Raw genomic sequence first — 17,454 nt, 5'->3', positions numbered from 1 at the left:
ATAATTAAAGATAATACTATTGTGGGCAAAATGAAGTGGGAAGTCTACTTTTATAATTATTCTTCTAGGTATTTCTGGCAAATTGCAGCTGAACACTTAAACTATAGACTTGCTGATTAAAATTATTAGTTCTTAAAGATTAATGTTGAAATTATGAGGGAAAAAAACAACTAACATTTAAATAAAAGGTTGGAAGTCTTCCTTTTCATCTCCCTCACATCATCTTTGAGGAAGTCAGCATGTGACCTTCTCCCAACATAAGTGGCCAGGGCAAAGCTGCGTGTGTTTTGTAGGAATCAATGCCTGACTACAGGAGGTTGGGCCAAAAGCACAAACTATGAAATTAGACTAATTAGAACTTCAGCTCACTTCTAAATACTTGCAAGAAAAACAAACTTAACCTTGCAGGTGCCCTTGTGAGTGGGATGGAGGGAAAGTGACTCTTCTTAAGCTCATGCTACTCTACAACTTCAGTGGTGAAGGTTGAGGATCTTAGCAGTGGAAACAGCTAAAGGTTTTTCTGTATCTTTCCATTACAAGAGTTAATAATTTAGAATAGCACCTTTCTGCTGAGGGATGATAGTTTGTCCCCTGGTTATACGCACCGCTACCTGCAATTTGCAAAAACATCTACCTCAAGTGTATAAGTGGAAGCAAGAAGCTAGACTGAATTGACAGGATTTACTGGTAAATGTGAAGTAAGCAGTCCAGCAGGGTTACTGAATTGCTTCCTGCAAACGCTATCCTGATCACTTATTGCATTATTAACCCAAACAAGCTGAATGACTCTGTGGTGCTCAGGAAAAGCACTGTCAGGTCTCAGGAGCCCTGCCCAGGCGGTGCTAAGTTGGGCAATGCTGCCTCTGGGCTGGTCCTGGCTTGTCCCAGGGGCCTGTTTTGTGAGCCCAAAGCATGAATTTTGCTCCACCCTGACTTATTTGCTCTCTTAACAGTCTCACAGTTAGGACTGCAGGAGAGGATTGTGTAATGGATCTTGGGGTGGCACTAAGCTCTTCCCAAAATTGTACTGCAGTCCTTTTATGTGAACAAAAGGAGTGTCAGAATGTAACTTCATCCCTCAAACAAGGAGCCTGGAAAGACAATCTTCTGCTTGGGCATTTCTCAGGGGAATGGAAGAGGCAGGGAGGAGGAGATTAGTTAACGTGTCCTGTTCTAATGGATGCTTGGCAAACTGGCAGGAAAAGACAGTCAATACAGAAGTGTTTAATATATAGAAACTAGATTCCCCCTATGGCAGCTATGGATTTAATTAGACTGAAGTAAACAGTCCTACTCATTCTGTCAACAGAAGCATTTTTCATAAATGATTTGATTAAGCAGCTCTCCGGATAAACTTCCTCACGGTAACTTAAGCTGAAAAAAACGTGCAAAGTGGAAGACTGCAGTAGTATGAGAGACGTTTATTGACTTCAACAGACCTCCTGCGTTCACAGTTAGTGTGTAATTTTTTTCTTATGAGCTTGCTTATTTTTTCTTCACTCTAAATTATTTGAAATAATGTTTAATAGAGATTAAAAGCTTGAGAAACGTTTTTCTTGTGGAAATATCCAGGCCTGAAACTATAACCCTTGTGTTAGCACTGCTTGGAATGAACAGTCTCTTTCTTACATTCTCAACCCCTCTGATAAAGTTAGCTCTGTAACTCCTCTATCTGAAGTCGTGTTCATGCAGTGCATTAACAGGGCTCAGCTGATAGTGACTGGATACAGCTGGACAGTCATGTTCACTCTAAGTAGAGAGCGGTGACCCTCACAAAACATGCTTAAACTGTGCTTATACAGGAGTGACTTCACATATGCAGCAGTACAAGATGACAGCATTCAGTACAGTATGACAAGTTCTAGCTGTGATGCAGTACAGAGGTGGCACAATCTCCCTTCTGTAATTAACTTACCTCTTCTTCCTCTGCTTCCGGGCACCCAGAAGAGACTTAAAAAGATCATTTTTATTTAATAATCCAATTTATCAGTCAGGGGTGGGTTCTTGTGAGGCCAAAGAGCAACTCATGCTGTTTTAAACTAGGAAAAAAAAAAGAGACCAAACCAAAACTTTTATTTTAAGTAGCCATTTGTTTTGGAAAACAAATTTTCCATTTGTTTTTAACAATTTTAGCTGCTGTACCAAAACCAATGTTTAGAGTGGCTTTCATCTCTAGTGCATGTTCTATTTCCACTTTTCTCTAGAACTGGAGAAATCTCTGTTCCTGGAAGTGCTTCTAAGCCATGAACATTATCTGGAGGTAGAGAGGCAACAGCAGGTTATCGATTTGGGTAGTATAAGCTTCCAAAAGGGAAACTAAGCTCACAGATGCCAGAATCCAGGCATAGCTGGAGTTCAGATTCACGTTGCTGTCAAAGATCAGAATAAGAGCCACAGCAATGATCTGAGCAAAAATAGCTGTCATTGTCCCTTCAAAGGTCTTCTTTGTTCCTGGCCATTTGATTTCTCCCATGGTACTGCCGAAAACAGAGGCAATGGTGTCTCCTACCCCTACTGCTAGCACCCCGGCGTAGGGAACCAATGCTCCTGCCCCAGACAAGCTGCCTTTAGGAGCACAAGATCTAGGAAACAACCACACTGGGAGGGACATGCCAAGAAGAAGATAAATATGAGTCAAGATTAGAGGTCCGCTGTCTCTTTCATCCAAGAAGAGAGACAGCAAATGCCGAAGAGTTTGGCCAAATGGTTTGATCCTGAAGTACCGGATGTACTCTAAGAATATGAACACTGCCAGACACAGGACTGCAGCAACATAGAGAAGCTGGCGGTCATAAATCAGTCCAGGAACATAAGTAGCTACAACAATGAAATGGAAATATTTCCTGGTTATAGTTGAGGCCTGGTGCTTTTTAGATTCAGATGATCTCTTAGCGTTCTGGTAGAAAACTATGCCGCACGCTGAAGCAGCCAAAAAGGTCCAAAATACAAGAAGGTAAACTCTTGTCTGTGTCTGAAATAAAAACTGGAGTAGCCAGAACAAAGGGTTCCTCTGGATCAGTCGGTAAAGCCAAGGCATGATGACCCCTAAGCCTAGCACTGCTGTCATCATGTGGAAAAACATGGAGGAGATCCACGTACCCGAATCCATGAAAATGAAGAGAACAGTGAAGAAAAGCCCAAGAAGAATAACTCCGATAACCGCCACCAGAAGGAAGAAGTCTATGGGCTCACCTCTGCCCTCAACGACATTCAGCGAGCGTTTGATGAGCTGATTGAGAACAAAACTTACACCTCCAAGCACTAGCAATGCTTCTCCAGGGGTAAAACACCGAGGCAACAAGTAAAGCAAGATCATGCTGAGGTAGACAAAAATGAGCAGCACTTCTAGGACCTCTATCACTTCTGAAACAGTCAAAGAGTGCTTCATGGTATAGATAATTATACTGCCAGCAACACCGGTGAGTATGCAAGTGTTGGTGGGCACGGGTTTTGTGATGCCCACCGCTATTACAGACAAAAAGAGAGCAACCAACATGCCCGTGGAAGCTACGACTATGCCAAAACGTTCAAAGTACACAATGCCAGCAGCCTTGCACCTCTCCTTCATCGTTACCCCCAGCAAGGGGATGACCATGCTGGCTGGCAGGAGGCCGCTGTTCGCTGCTGCGCGGAACTGGAAGACGGCCCCCCCCAGCTGCAGCAGCCGGTCCCATTTGAACTGGACATAAAAAGCCTGGATGGCAAGAGCTACAGAGCACCAGGAGTAGCGGTCCCACACCACCGCGTGCACGCACAGCACGATGGTGAACACGATCAGCGATTCCACCAGCACAGGCTTGTTTAACATGATTCCAGTCCAGTGTGGCTTGGGGTTTCAGGATGCTTCTTGCGGGTCCTGATATTCTCAGTAGTGGTCCACCAGACAGAATTCCCTTTCATGCTACTGCAATTCCTATTAAAAAACAAACAAGCAATTAAAGTGAATGATAGAAGAGCTAAAGCTTCTGTGCAGCTGTCTTATTTTTAAGCTCAATTTAAGCTGATAGTTATGTGCCAACTATTAATGCCAAGACAGGTGAATAAAGCCAATAAAACCACAGCGATAAGGGATTAGTCAAAATCGTTATCTCCATGTGAGAATCCAAGACATCAGTCTGCAGTGGTGAAGCAAACCACTTGATACAGTGTTATTCAGCTACACTGCAACAGAAAATACTTTATATTGTGCCTGAATTGAAATATGAAGCACACAAGCCATATCTATTCCCAGAAGGATTCAATGTGACAGTGTAAATTGGAAATACAGTTGATGTAAAATAGCTTAAAGGTAATTTTAGAACTTATTTTCGTATGCTGTTTTCACTGCAGTTTTACAGAATCCTTCTCCTTTTACTAAATATTCCTCTCTAATTCCCTGCTGTGCAACCTGCTTCCCCCCACCTCTTTCTCTTTACTTGGTGTAATGATTGAACACTTCCCCTACAGCAAGAGTGGTTTTATAATGCTATGTAGTGTTTACAACAGAAGTGGCAAAGGAAAAAAACAATCATTGAGAGAAAAAAAAGTCAAGTGGTGTACTTGACCTGATTTTGATCTATTATCAGAATTGTCAAAATAAGCTCAATTGGAGAGCCTGGCACAGAAAAATCAACCAAATCGTCTTGCCTGTAGCCGTGAGAGTGCATTCATCACATCCTATCACTTTATATGGAAGGCTATCACTTTATTTTAAATCCTGTTTTTCATTCAGAGATCTTAGCAGGAATATTAATGGGTTTCTATCAACACTTGTACTGCCAAAGTCCCTTGCACTGTGCATCTGGAGAGTTTTCTTTATGACCTCATATTGAAAACATTTTTTTAGATTGCTTTTTGGCATCTGTAGAGCCTGAAATACTTGACTGCCAACCACCTACGTTATATGTCCTGTTGCTAAACAGCTAAATCAGGCCAAGTGTGATCTTTTTGCCATTTATTTTTTTGATAGAACAGGAAAAGAATTAACCATGGAGATAACAAAAAAGATCTTGCGTGGGCAATGTCTGCCTAATACCAGTAATGATTTTGGGACCCCTTAAGTTTCTGGGCATGGGAAGGGGAAACTCAACAGGTGTCTGAGAAGAGGGAGGGCAAATAATGCATGCTGGCCAGAGACTGGGAAAGTTCTTGCACTTTGCCTGGCAAGTTTAAGGCTGCAGCACTGCGTTTGCACCAGGAACAACACGGTGCAGCCTGCCAGCTGGGCCACAGGACCAGGAAGAATTTCAGCAGCTGAAATGCCGACCTGACCTTCTGTTCTATCGCAGCAGCTCCTGAAGGCCCCCGGGTGCCCTTTTTGAGGCAGTTCCCCCCCGAGCAGCCTCTGGGCCTGCTGCGGCCCCCCCCCGGGCACCTCCTGTGCCTCACGGGGGCTGTGAGGAACCTGCTGGGGGGCTCCTCCTCGGGGAACGTGGTGACAGCACACGGGGCAAGGGCTTTGAGCTGAAAGAGGGGAGATTTGGACGGGATAGAGGGCAAATTAATCATGGTGAGGGTGGAGGGGAGGTTTGGATGGGGTATAGCGGAGAAATCCGTTATGATGAGGGCGGTGGGGAGGTTTGGGTTGGGTGCCCGGAAGAAATCATTGATGATGAGGGCGGAGGGGAGGTTTAGATGCGAGATAACGAAGGAATTATTTACGAGGCAGGCCGTGGGGTGATTTAGACGGGATACGAGGCAAAAATTCCTTACGCTGAGGGCAACGGGGCACAGCAACAGCGCGGGGCAGCTCCCCAAACACCCAATCCCCCTCCCCAGCCTCCTCCCTTTGTTCCCCGGAGCTCTCCGCGTGTCCCCGCGGGGCCGGGAACCCCCTCACCCCCCCCCACCCCCCCCACCCCCTCCCATCCCCGGGTCCCTCCGCGGAGCTCCGCACCCACCGGGCCGCCCGCCGCCATCTTGGCGCCGCCGTTGTCACATGACCGAGGAGCCCCCCCCCTCCCCCCTTCAGCACCACGTGATGCCGGCGGGGGAGAGCGCGGCGCGCGGCGGGTCACGTGAGAGGGGAGCGAAGATGGCGGCGGGCGGGCTGGGCGCGAGGTGCGGGGACGCGGCGGCGGCGGCGGGAACGGGAGGGGGCGGGGGGGAGGGAGCCGGGGCTGCGCGCGCTCGCCGCGGGGGGAGGGGGCGAGGGGGGGGGAGCGCGGCGGAGAAGGGAAGGGGGGGGGGAGCGGGGAGGGGAGGGTTAACGGGCGCGGGGCCCGCGCCGGCTTGGCCACGCCCCTTTTGAGGCATGGCCACGCCCCCCGCTGCATGGACACGCCCTTAGAGGGCGGTGAGGCCACGCCCCCGCTGCCTGGCCCCGCCTCTAAATGTGTGGCTTGGCCCCGCCCCCTGCAGCATGGCCCCGCCCCCAGCCCCTCGCCTCAGGAGCCCCCTGAGGGAGCGGGGGCTGAGGTGCCTGGGGGGGGGGGGGGGGTCGCTGAGGGGATCCCTCATGGGCGGCTTCGGCTCCAACGCCAAAGCTTTCTGTGGATTGAGGCTTGATTGTCCAAAATAGGCAGCGGGTGTTACCCGGGATGTATATTTTTCGTGTTTCGTGGTTCTTCTGCCCTGTGGTACCATGAAAAATGGAGCGCTAAAGTGGCACCGCTGTTCAAAAGCTTTGGGGCTCTGTCAGGTGTCCATACAGAGCAGTCCTCACGGAGAGCATAGAGCTCAGGACTCGGCTTCTCCCTTCTTGGAGAGCTGCGACCGTAAAACTTAGATAAAAGTGGTGTGGGAGGTGTGTAAAGGAGGCTATTTGATGACCCCCTGCTTCAGTGATGGCTTTATGGTAGCGCCTTTGTTTGCTTTTTGACAATTATTGTGGCGTTTTAGACTTGTTTGTTCCTAAATGCTTAATTTTTTATTAAAATAATGCCTCCTAACGGGACAAGAACACCGCTGTTACCTCACGTGCAGAGCTGCCCTTCCCCGGCTGCCTCGGAGCCCAGTTAACGAACTGGCAAGGAGCACTGGTTTGCTGTAACCCCGGGTTAGGAAGGAAGGGCAAGGAGCAGGGCTGGCTCCTCTAGGCTGCTGCTCTGTCCTGGAAAGTGATTTTTTGGTAAAATTCAGTGGCTTTCCAGTGCTCCAGGTGTGCCGGGGAGGCTGCACCCACAGCTGGTTGCTGCCTAGGTCAGGAGAGATCCCGTAGCTCTCCCGCAGTGACTAGGAGTTTGAGGGAAGAAATTATGTTGACAGGTGTAATAAAAATGATAGGTTTTATAAGCCGCTGAAATGGCACCGTGTGTCAGAAGTGCCAGGTGACTTACGCTGCCACAGGCAGTTGATTCAGTGCTGCCAATCTAAAGACGAGTTAATGAGTGTGCTTGCTTTCCTAGACAGGCTTTGCGTGGGGAATTGTGGCGTTTGACTCCTGGTTTGTATTACACTGCTAGAAATCATCAGCTTGCTCAGTTCCTGAACTGCTCCTGTTGGCAAGCATCCTTTGCAGGGCTGTTGTAGGGAGACTAATCTTCCTAGATGCATGTGCTAAGGAGCAGATTTGATCTTTACGTTTTAGCAGATTGGTTTTTCTACACATTTCACAGCAAGCAGGAAGAAACAACGAGCTCAGGATAAATATTTTGAAGAGCAGAGGCAAATGTTCTGCCCTATGGAAAAGTGTTGCATTCTTTCACTTCACCCAGTTTCATATTCCACTTTGCATGAAGGTGGAAAGTGTTAAAGAAGGATTTGTTTGGAGTGTGGCATCAAATGAAACTGAGTAAAATTGTTCTGTAATTGGGTTTATTATAACCCCCAAACATAGAAGTAGCAAGATCAGACTGAGCAGATAAGCTGATAGAAATAGGATACTTCTTTGATATGAGTTTACAAGTTTTGTTATATCAGCAGTCACTCTTTTGGGCTTTCCTGGGTTCTTCCAGCACATCTGAAATTGCTCTGCTAAACACTGGTGTCCTTTAATTATTTTTTCTTATAGCTTATTTTGCATTGTGATCTCCAAAATAACTGCAAGTTTGAAAAGGTGTGCAGTAAATTGAAGCCTGAATTGGTGTTCATTATTAAAGCACTCTTCACTTTTTTTTTTTTTTTTTACAGGAGCAGCAGAGAATTGTGGACAATTCTCCTCGGCAGATCAGCTTTAAGAGAACCAGTAAGTCCATGTCTTGCTAAGCAGGTTTGCCTGTCACTGAATGGACTCCATGGACAAATACATCATTTGTACATCTGTTTGAATATGAATTTTGCTGCTTTTCCCTTTTCCTTGGTGGGATTTTTGTTGTTCTTTCCCCGCTACTTGTTTATTCTTCCACTCCTTGTTTATAGCTGCTTCATGAACTGCTGCCTGGAAGGGTGTATGTGAAAAGCTGGTGCCCTTTCTGGAGTGGACACAAGTGCTACTTTCTAGACTGACTGGTCTGGGGTATTCATGAGTGGTACAGCCTGCTTCCTTATTTTCTGGGATGGAGCCCGTGCTTTCAAGAATGTGCCGAGAGGTTGGAAATGCAAACGTATCTGAACCTAGTCCGTTGCCTCCTTTCCTCTCCCTTCCCAATATTAGGCAAGGCAGCAAGCTTTCTCATGCAATATACACCTTGAATCAGTCTGAATCATAGATGCTGTTGTTGTTTGCCTTGTGTTTTTTATCTGGTTTTGGTGGTGGAATGTCTTTGCTTCACTCAAATTAAACAAATCTGATACTCAATGGTGGATGTTGAGGAGTCTGTTCAGTAGTATTTGGTTCTCTTTTCAGGCACAGATTGCGGCAGAACTGAACAAGCACTGGCAGAGGTTTTTAGAGGGACTTTCATACTACAAACCTCCAAGGTATGGTAATTGCCTGATTTTAGAAATTAACCTTTAAAATGGGATCTACTAATAAGTTGACAACATGTTGAATATTTCTCTCTAATTACATAAAAACAGATTTTAACTCTATTGTCTGACTTGAGATTTCTGGAGAGGAAGAACAGTAGAAAGTGCTTAATCCAAATAACATTTTGGGGCATGAAATAAAGATCAGAAAGAAGTAACAGCAGTTTCTGCTCTCATTACCAATGTTAAGTAGCTCTTAACCCTTGCCTCTGTTGGGTTGCAGTAATCAAGTACAAGCGTGCAGCCTGCAGAGAATTTACTCCTCTTGACACTTAGTCATGCAGGAAAGATAACCAGACTCTCTCACTGGAAAAGGTAGAATGAATATAGCCTGTGTTTATTGTATTAATAAGGTAGCGAACAATGTTGAGTGTTATCTGGTAGGAAGATTACTGAATAGTGCTGTATGAAGCACTGAAAGGCCACTGAGAGGGAAAAGAAATGTCAAGTTCAAACTGATAAAATTGAGAGCTTTGAAATTAAGTCTCTTCTGCTCATTCCTTGGTGTTGCTCCATTTTTAGCAATGAAAACTTCTTTTTTTCTTTAGTACAACTTCAGCAGAAAAAATAAAAGCTGATAAAGATGTAGCTGCTCCACTAAAAGAACTGGGTCTGAGGGTCAGCAAGTTTTTGGTGAGTGAAGATGCTATGCTGATTTTTTTTTTTATTCCTGCACTTGGATTGCATTGTTATTGGGATTCTGTTATTTCAGTAAGCTTTGCGATGTTGACTAGAGGCAAACTTAAGTTTCTCTCAGTTAAAAATAATCTAAAGGATGTTACAAGTACCCATAGGAGCTCTAGGTGAACATTTTTTAAAGCTGTTGGTGGCCCTGAATTGCTTCAATTTTCCTGGTTAACGAACCCTCCTGCCAGAAAGGGGTTTCAGCTTTTCAAAAACAGTCACTCTCATCTGGTCTTGTGTTCTTTCAAGCTATCTGAGACTGCTCAGCTAAAACTGATGTCCCTTAAAGTAGCTGCTATGATTGAAAATATGTCTGTTTGCTGCAAGATTATGTTCCTTCAAGCCAGAAAATAGGTGACTGGTGGCTGTACCTTTATTTAAATGTGTCGTGCTCCTTTCACTGAAGTTAATCTGGCTACATCTAAATGACATCAAAACTTACGTATTTTGCTTTAAATGGAATTGCTAACTTAAACAAATGTCATCCCGAAAAGTAAAAAGATTTCTATTGGTGTATTTGGGAAATTATTTATTCTGAAGAGGAAAGGCTGCCTGAGTATTTGGAGAGAGTCTTTGTCAAATTAATTCAGTGGCCTTTTACTCACTTCAGAGCATTTCTCTTTTTTTCAGGGTTTGGATGAAGAGCAGAGTGTGCAGTTGTTACAGTGTTATCTTCAAGAAGATTACAGAGGAACAAGAGACTCCCTGAAGGTCCATAGCTCCCATGTATTTTCTATTCACTCTGCATCTCTCCTTAGTACCAGTAATTTGCTGACGAATTATGGTCACATGCAAGCCCAAGTTCTGACTTGGAAATGACTTTGTAGTTGTTCTTCTCTGAACCTGCAATGCTCATGTGCCTCTTTACGGAAATGTGATAGCAGATATCCAAGCTTAACATTCTGGTAGCTCTTCCTGCTTGAATCTCTCTGCAGGGATTCAGCTTCTTTGTCTCAGGAATACAGCAAAGCTACAGATTTGTGAAAGAGAGCGAGTGGAGATGAACAAATAGATAGTTATTAATGAATGTTTTGACTTAGTACTTTTGGAATCTGTCTTTCCAAAAGAAACAGAAAAATTCTCTCATTTCTTTCAGTCTTTTTTTGCATGAATATTTTGTCAGTCGATATTTCTGCGGTAAATAATTGTTTCTTTTGTTGTGGTTTGCTTTAGACAGTTCTTCAGGATGAAAGGCAGAGTCAGGCTCTGATGCTGAAGGTTAGTCACTTCCGTTTGTGTTTTCTATTGATCTGAGAACCAACTTCATTTTTATGGATTCAGAAACCTTGGAATGATTGAAGTATTCCCTCATATAACGAACAAATTTTAGAAGATTCTTCTGAAATAGGGATGGACATACATATATTTGAGCAGTGTTAATAGTTGCTGTGGAAAGGAAATTGTAGGCTTAATGTCAGGGAATTTAGCTGGTCAGATGTATGCTCCTGCATTTTCCAAAGCTTGTAGGCTTATGTGTTGCTGTCTGAAGTGTCAACTCCGAAATAGAGAGTGATGATCACAGCTGGTAGAGATTACTGAAGATTAAGAATGGGAGGTGACCTCTGTATCTTTTTGCATTCCTTTCCTGAGTTTTCTCAGTTAGCAGTGTAATTATAGACACGTCCCTAGGGGCATGTTTTATTGAATTCTGTAAAGTTAATTAAGTATTTTTTTTCAGATAACTTAAAACTGCTTAGTTGAAACTCCGTCTCTAGTAGTGTTTGAGCCCTACGTGTTCTGGTGTTGAGGGCCTTGGCTGTGTATGGGGCAGGAAGGTGAATGGGAGGTGGACACAATACCACACTGATATTGGTGACGTTCTGTATTCACAGCTTGCTGACTATTATTATGAAGAGAGGATGTGTATTCTGCGCTGTGTCCTCCATCTACTCACTTATTTTCAGGATGAGAGGCACCCTTACACAGTGAGTACAGGAACCTTTTCCTGGATATGATGTCATTGAAATAGGCTAAATACTTAAGTTGCATAGAAGTTGTCCACCTGAGATTGTAAAAAGCACGTAGATGTGCATGTGGAAAGTTGATTTCTTTATTTGTTTAAGGCGCAGTACTTCCAGTGTGTTGAAAAGTTGGAAAAGGAACTAATTCCTAATTACCGGAAAAAATATGAAGAACTGTACAAAGCAGAAGCTCCTACATGGGAAACACATGGAAATCTCATGGTATTTTTTTTCATACTATTCTTTAATAAACTTACAAAGTCTTTCCTGGTATAGAAAGTATTGGAAAATGTGTATGTGCAGATGCAGTTAGAACGGATGGTTCTCTTGGTCCAAGAAATAGAAAAAATGTTTTCTCCTTAGCAGAACACACTTTTGCTCAGAAACAAAGTGAGTTGTTTGAAGCGTATTCTTCGTTGTAAGAAATGTGTTGACAGCACTAGGCCTGCAGATCCATTTCCATGCAGCTCTTTACAATCTCTTTGCATCAGTAAACTCTGCATTTATAGTGGCTTTTCTTGCAGTTGGTGCAAAACATTGACTGTGCAAACTTTGAAATGCTTCAACCTGTCTTGGTTTCGAATTGCTTTGACCAGTCAGTGAGCTTTGTGTGTGACAATAGGACTTCTCCTTGTGCAGACAGAGCGTCAGGTTTCTCGTTGGTTTGTGCAATGCCTCCGTGAGCAGTCCATGCTACTGGAAGTCATCTTCCTCTACTATGCATACTTTGAAATGGCATCAGATGAGCTTCTCGAATTTGCAAAGATGTTCAAAGAACAGGGGTTTGGCACTAGACAAACCAACAGACACTTGGTAGATGAGAGCATGGATCACCTGGTGGATCGTATCGGGTAAGTGAAGTGTATTTGTCAAGTGAGTGCAGAACAAAACAATTCTCCTCAGTAAAAAAAAAAATATTTTATAATTCTTTCTGTTACCTCTTAAAATCATGACTATTTCAAGCTAAGCTATTTGTGATGAAGGTGAAATATATTTTCTGGTCACATTGGAAGTTTGTGGCAAAATAAGTGTGATTGCACAATAGAGAGGCATCCATATACTAGCTTTAAGCTAGCTGTCTCTGGTGTGAATGGCAGTGAAGACAGTGCCATTTGTTCTTAAATAGTCTAGTATTAAAGTGAAACTGCATCTTTACAATCCTGTGCTCGGAGGCAGAGGTTAGCCCTGTGCTGTTAACTGTGTTGCCTCAGCACAAACTATCATGGGTCTGCTTGAAAGAGTGGTAATAACATTTTTGTTTTGCTTTGTGGGACGTAACTCAAGCTGCAGCCAGAAGGAATGAAAATCCTGGTGAGTGATAAAAAGTTTCAAAGGTGGAAAAGCTATCTTCAAATTTCAGAGACTTCCTGTTCAACCAGGAATGGTGGCGTTGAAAATTTTAATCTGTCAGATACTAGCATTTCAAAACAAAATTTGGATTATCTGCTGTTAATTTCATCTTAATTTCTTATTGCTTCAAAGAACAGCTGAACCCATGCGAACTACAGGTTGTTCTTTGACCATTTATGAATGTCTTTTTGAAAACTGAATTCTTAATTAAAGTGTCTAACCTACTTTTTTTTTTTTTTTTTTTTTTTCCCTTTCGTACTTGCAGCTACTTTAGTGCTCTTATTCTGGTGGAAGGCATGGAAATTGACTCCCTCCATGAGCGAGCTTTGGATGATAGGACAGAGGAGCACAAATTAGCCAATAATTCACATATCCACCAGGTAAAGCAGTAGCAGAATAACCCCGTTTGGCTTAACAATATAGAATTTACTTTGGTTACCCGAGCAGCGCTGTTAAAAATATTACATCTGTAAGTTTCTTGTGTTTGTTGGCCAAATATAACAGCTAGCATCCACGTAACAATTTGGGACAAATAAGAAAGAGATTAATTCTTTTCCCACTTAGGTTTGCTTGATTATTTTGAGCCTTTCTCTAAATAAAGGTGTGCACAGGGAAGTAGGCCATGAGATGGGAGTGAAACGAGAGATTTTCAGCATCAGGGCTTTTAGGACAGAGGACATCTGAGGTTAGAACAGCTGTAAGTCAGTAAACCACACACAAAAACTGACCAAGACTGCAACCGTGTAATTTGGACAGTTGTATATTTGAAATAATTATCTGCAAGAGAAAGCTGAGTGTTAGCAGAAGGGTGCAGTCAGCTACATGCTTGCTGATCACGAGCTGCTTTCGCAGGATCTCACTTGTGTTGCTTTTGTCTCTGTGCAGGAAATGGACAGTCAGCTGCTGCAGCTGGGAGATGTCTCACATCATGCTCCAGTGCTTTTGGCTTGGGCGCTGCTCCGTCATACCATAAACCCAGAGGAGTCAACTAACGTTATCAGGAGAATGGGCAGCAATGCTATCCAGCTGAATGTGTTCCAGTATCTGACGAAACTTCTGCGATCATTGAGCAGTGGGGGCAAGAATGTGAGTTCTTACAGTCATATATGTAAGCTCTTAAAGGCTCTTAACTGCTAATGATGTAAAGGTGTCTTGGGAAGTGGATGATTTTGAACCAATGTACTTGCAAACTAAATCTGCTTTGAACCAGAGCATGCAACAGAGCACGTTTTGTCATGTCACCTTCTTTCAGTGAAGAGTAAAAATCAAACTGATACTAAACAGATTTTTATGATGAAATAATAATTAAAAAAGAATAATACAAAAGAAACTTTTGTAAGTTGAGGAGCTATATCTCCTTTGAACAGAATAGACTACTTTAATCACATTTTTTGATTTCCCTCCATAGGTGTACTTGCCAGTGTAGGTCTTGAGTACTAGCTGCTCTAAGTCTGCACTGTTCTCTGTATACAGTTTCATGAGACAACACAGTGTATGAGAATAAATGACCTTGTAGGCAGACACCAGTGAAAGCAAATCGTTCTGATTTCTCTGAACATTGAATGCTTCTTTTTTTTTTTTTTCCTCTGTGTTTTGAAGGTGTTTTTAATGATAATGGTAGAAGCAGTGAAATATTTTGTGCTGTGTGTAGCTTCAGTGGTGACTGCTTCCTATTTTGTTGCCCCTTTGCTGACTGCAGCAAGGATGTACAAAAGAGGCAGTTACTCAGAGGTGCCCACAGTTTGTAAAGGAGACCAAGCACTGTTACACAGTCTGCTCTGTAATTCATTATCTTTCCTCTAAGGGTCTTGTGTATTCTTTCTTCCCAGTGTACTGTCAGCACAGCTTGTATGTGTATTTATGGGCTTCTTTCCTTTGTCCTGACATCACTGGAGTTACATACGTTGGGCAATCAGCAGGTAAGCATCCAACACTCATCGCATCTGTTATCTAATTTGATAGAACTTTGCATAAGTGATGCAAGTTACTGTTGTTAAATTTCAATCCTGCATTTGAAATGGCAAACTTTGTGATTTAGATCGATCTAAAAGACTGGCTAAATTTGCATTGTGTAAACCAGTCTTCAGAGGTGTTTACTGCTTAATAGTGAAACATTGCATATCTTGCCCTTGGAAGTCCTGTGGATTTGGAACTAGTTGTTGATGTGTTGTGTGCAAAGCAATGGAAATAATACATACTTGTATGTATTATTATAATAATACATACTTGTAGTATGTATTATTTCATACTCAATACATACATTTTAAGTTTAAGAAGACATCATATAGCCTTTTGCAGATTTAGTGGGCATGTTTGTCCTGGGCAGTCCACTCCTTGGTAAGGAGCATGGTGTTAGACTTTCCATGTGGTCTGAGTTTGTGCGTGGGGGGTGTTTCCCTCTGTTCTGACTAGAGGGATTAGTTCCATCTTAGCTAGTAAGCATGGAAACTTAAACTCTAAAGATGTGACAGAATTTGTTTGGCATGTGAACCTTCTATGTAAAGTTAGCAGTTAACTTCTCTTTCCTCTCTTCCTTTGAAGGATATAATTGATGCTGCGTGTGAAGTTTTGTCGGCTACCAGCATTCCTCAGCTCTTCTGGAAGACGGTGAGTGTGCTGGCAACTTCTTTGACTTACCTTGCTTATAACAAAAACCTGATAAAAGATTCCTTTTTAGGAAAAGAACAGACTGATCATATTTAGTTAGCTCGTTTGTAGAAGGCCCTGAGGAGCCAGTGTTTGTTTGTATCTATCTTTGATTTACCTTTGCCCTTTCCTGCCTTTTAGGTACATCCTTGGCTTTACTCTTGAAGGATACTGGAACAAGTTTTAATATAGGTGATAGTTTAAACCAGGGCTGGGATTGCAAAGATTGAACTAACTGCTGGCAAAAGCATCATGCTTATTTTGTTGTTGTTACAGAAATAGGGTGATGTGTAATGCATTAGTCTTACTTCTTGCCTTATTACTTGCACAATGCCTCATGCTTTAGTCTGTACAAGGACTGGAGTGATACTTTTGTGCATGATTAATGTCAAATGTACAACTTAAAGAAGCTATATCCTTATGCTGTACTGAGAAAGTTTTATCATTTCTTTGTAACAATAAGACATTCGTTTGCTGCTTCTACCACCAGGAACCAACTGCAGGTCTGGGCATTATCCTGGACAGTGTGTGTGGGATGTTCCCCCATCTTCTTACTCCTCTCCTTCAGCTGCTCCAGGCCCTTGTGTCAGATAAATCTACTGCAAAAAAGGTACAGGATCTCTTCTGGTGTTTGGGAGATGATTTATTTCAAGACAGGCATAACATGTTATGTGATAATGCTGTGTGATTCTCTTCCCACTATAAGTACATATCTCATTTACAATCTTTGATAAAAGCTTTATGTCTGTTATCTAGGACAGGGTGCCTTTTAAGTCCTTTTCTGTTGCAGGGTACTGTTTTCTGGCCTTTAGTAAACTCTCCAACTCTGATGGCTGAAGATAAATTCAGCCATTAATTCTAAAAAATCAGATAAGTTCTATCTAATTTTTCGGGTTTTATTGTACTTGTAAGAAGTTTCTGATTCATTAGATCAGACTTGTCTGGACGTGTGAACCATATAATGTTTTAGTAGGGTTGACATATTAGAAGGTTATTGTCTACATAAGGAAAACTTGCCTATTCCTGGAAATGACCTCACTGATTAATTTTTAAGAGGGTCTGGCTCTTCGGTTATATTGCTTAAGCTCTTTCTCTATGCAGGTATACAGTTTCCTGGATAAAATGTCCTTTTATATTGAACTGTACAAGCATAAACCTCCTGATGTGATCTCTCATGAAGATGGCACACTTTGGCGAAGACAGGCTCCAAAGCTCCTCTATCCTCTTGGTAAGGAAACTGCACTTAACCTTTTCTTATTCAGGTGTTTTGAGGAATTTAGTTCTTTACCTGCTTTCTAACTCGTGGGGAAACTTGTGGCTTGATTTCACTTGCTTCTTCTATCTCTAGGACTAGGTCAGACAAATCTGCGGATACCTCAGGGAACAGTGGGCCAAGTGATGCTGGATGATCGAGCTTATTTGGTACGATGGGAGTATTCGTACAGCAGCTGGACACTGTTTACCTGTGAGATTGAAATGCTGCTCCACGTTGTTTCAACAGCAGGTGAGATAGGCTGGGAGTATAAAAGAGAACAAATAATTGTTCTTTGGTATCAGCTTGAGGTTAACAGCAGGATTGAGCAGCTCTGAGTACTTCTGGAAGAGCTTGGAGTAGTACCCCAGAAACCTGCGTGTGGTTTAAATTATGATAATTCACTGCAAAAGGCCAAGAGGTTGCAGTGAGATTATATGAATTTTAGATGAGAGAAAAGCTGAGATACAAGAAATAAATGATTTTTGGTATGGGGAACAATCCCAAGGATGTGTGGTAAGATTAATGTGCATTATTCTAAGTTTCTTTACTGCGTAAGTATGCTTTTTGCATTCTGATGTTAGTTTGCTTTATGCAGATGTGATTCAGCATTGCCAGAGGGTGAAGCCAATCATTGATCTGGTTCATAAAGTCATCAGCACCGATGTATCGATAGCAGATTGCCTTCTGCCAATCACGTCGCGAATCTACATGCTGCTGCAGAGGTAAGTCACT

The 17,454-nt window shown here is 42.8% G+C and overlaps 2 protein-coding genes across 3 annotated transcripts in view; one reads left to right on the top strand and one right to left on the bottom strand.

Annotated features, from left to right (window-relative positions):
* Window positions 1-1,434: 1,434 nt before the first annotated feature.
* DOLK (dolichol kinase) lies at window positions 1,435-5,904 on the bottom strand. Its single transcript, XM_084299076.1, has 2 exons — window positions 5,880-5,904; window positions 1,435-3,913 (listed from the first exon to the last, which is right to left on the bottom strand). Exon 2 carries the CDS (start codon window positions 3,806-3,808, stop codon window positions 2,237-2,239), a length of 1,572 nt encoding a protein of 523 aa, XP_084155202.1. The 5' UTR covers window positions 3,809-3,913; window positions 5,880-5,904; the 3' UTR covers window positions 1,435-2,236.
* An 83-nt stretch (window positions 5,905-5,987) lies between these two features.
* Window positions 5,988-17,454, top strand: part of NUP188 (nucleoporin 188) — a 28,276-nt gene continuing 16,809 nt past the window's right edge. For both annotated transcript variants that reach the window (XM_084298899.1, XM_084298898.1), the window contains exons 1-17: window positions 5,988-6,039; window positions 8,050-8,104; window positions 8,705-8,778; window positions 9,375-9,459; window positions 10,141-10,221; window positions 10,684-10,728; window positions 11,343-11,435; window positions 11,574-11,693; window positions 12,111-12,322; window positions 13,087-13,201; window positions 13,707-13,907; window positions 14,651-14,740; window positions 15,363-15,428; window positions 15,958-16,077; window positions 16,569-16,695; window positions 16,816-16,971; window positions 17,318-17,444. In XM_084298899.1, the coding sequence (XP_084155025.1) occupies window positions 6,014-6,039; window positions 8,050-8,104; window positions 8,705-8,778; window positions 9,375-9,459; window positions 10,141-10,221; window positions 10,684-10,728; window positions 11,343-11,435; window positions 11,574-11,693; window positions 12,111-12,322; window positions 13,087-13,201; window positions 13,707-13,907; window positions 14,651-14,740; window positions 15,363-15,428; window positions 15,958-16,077; window positions 16,569-16,695; window positions 16,816-16,971; window positions 17,318-17,444 (1,793 nt within the window). In that variant the 5' untranslated portion in view covers window positions 5,988-6,013. The remainder of the gene's footprint in view (window positions 6,040-8,049; window positions 8,105-8,704; window positions 8,779-9,374; window positions 9,460-10,140; window positions 10,222-10,683; window positions 10,729-11,342; window positions 11,436-11,573; window positions 11,694-12,110; window positions 12,323-13,086; window positions 13,202-13,706; window positions 13,908-14,650; window positions 14,741-15,362; window positions 15,429-15,957; window positions 16,078-16,568; window positions 16,696-16,815; window positions 16,972-17,317; window positions 17,445-17,454) is intronic.

Source organism: Netta rufina (assembly GCF_964035555.1).
Source record: "Netta rufina genome assembly, chromosome: 20".
NCBI classification, from domain to species: domain Eukaryota; kingdom Metazoa; phylum Chordata; class Aves; order Anseriformes; family Anatidae; genus Netta; species Netta rufina.
The sequence above is the reverse complement of the archived record's forward strand: the minus strand, read 5'-3'. Positions and strand labels throughout refer to the sequence as shown.

Coding starts and splice junctions, on each gene's coding strand:
- DOLK (XM_084299076.1), bottom strand. CDS start 3,808: ATGTTAAACAAGCCTGTGCTGGTGGAATCGCTGATCGTGTTCACCATC.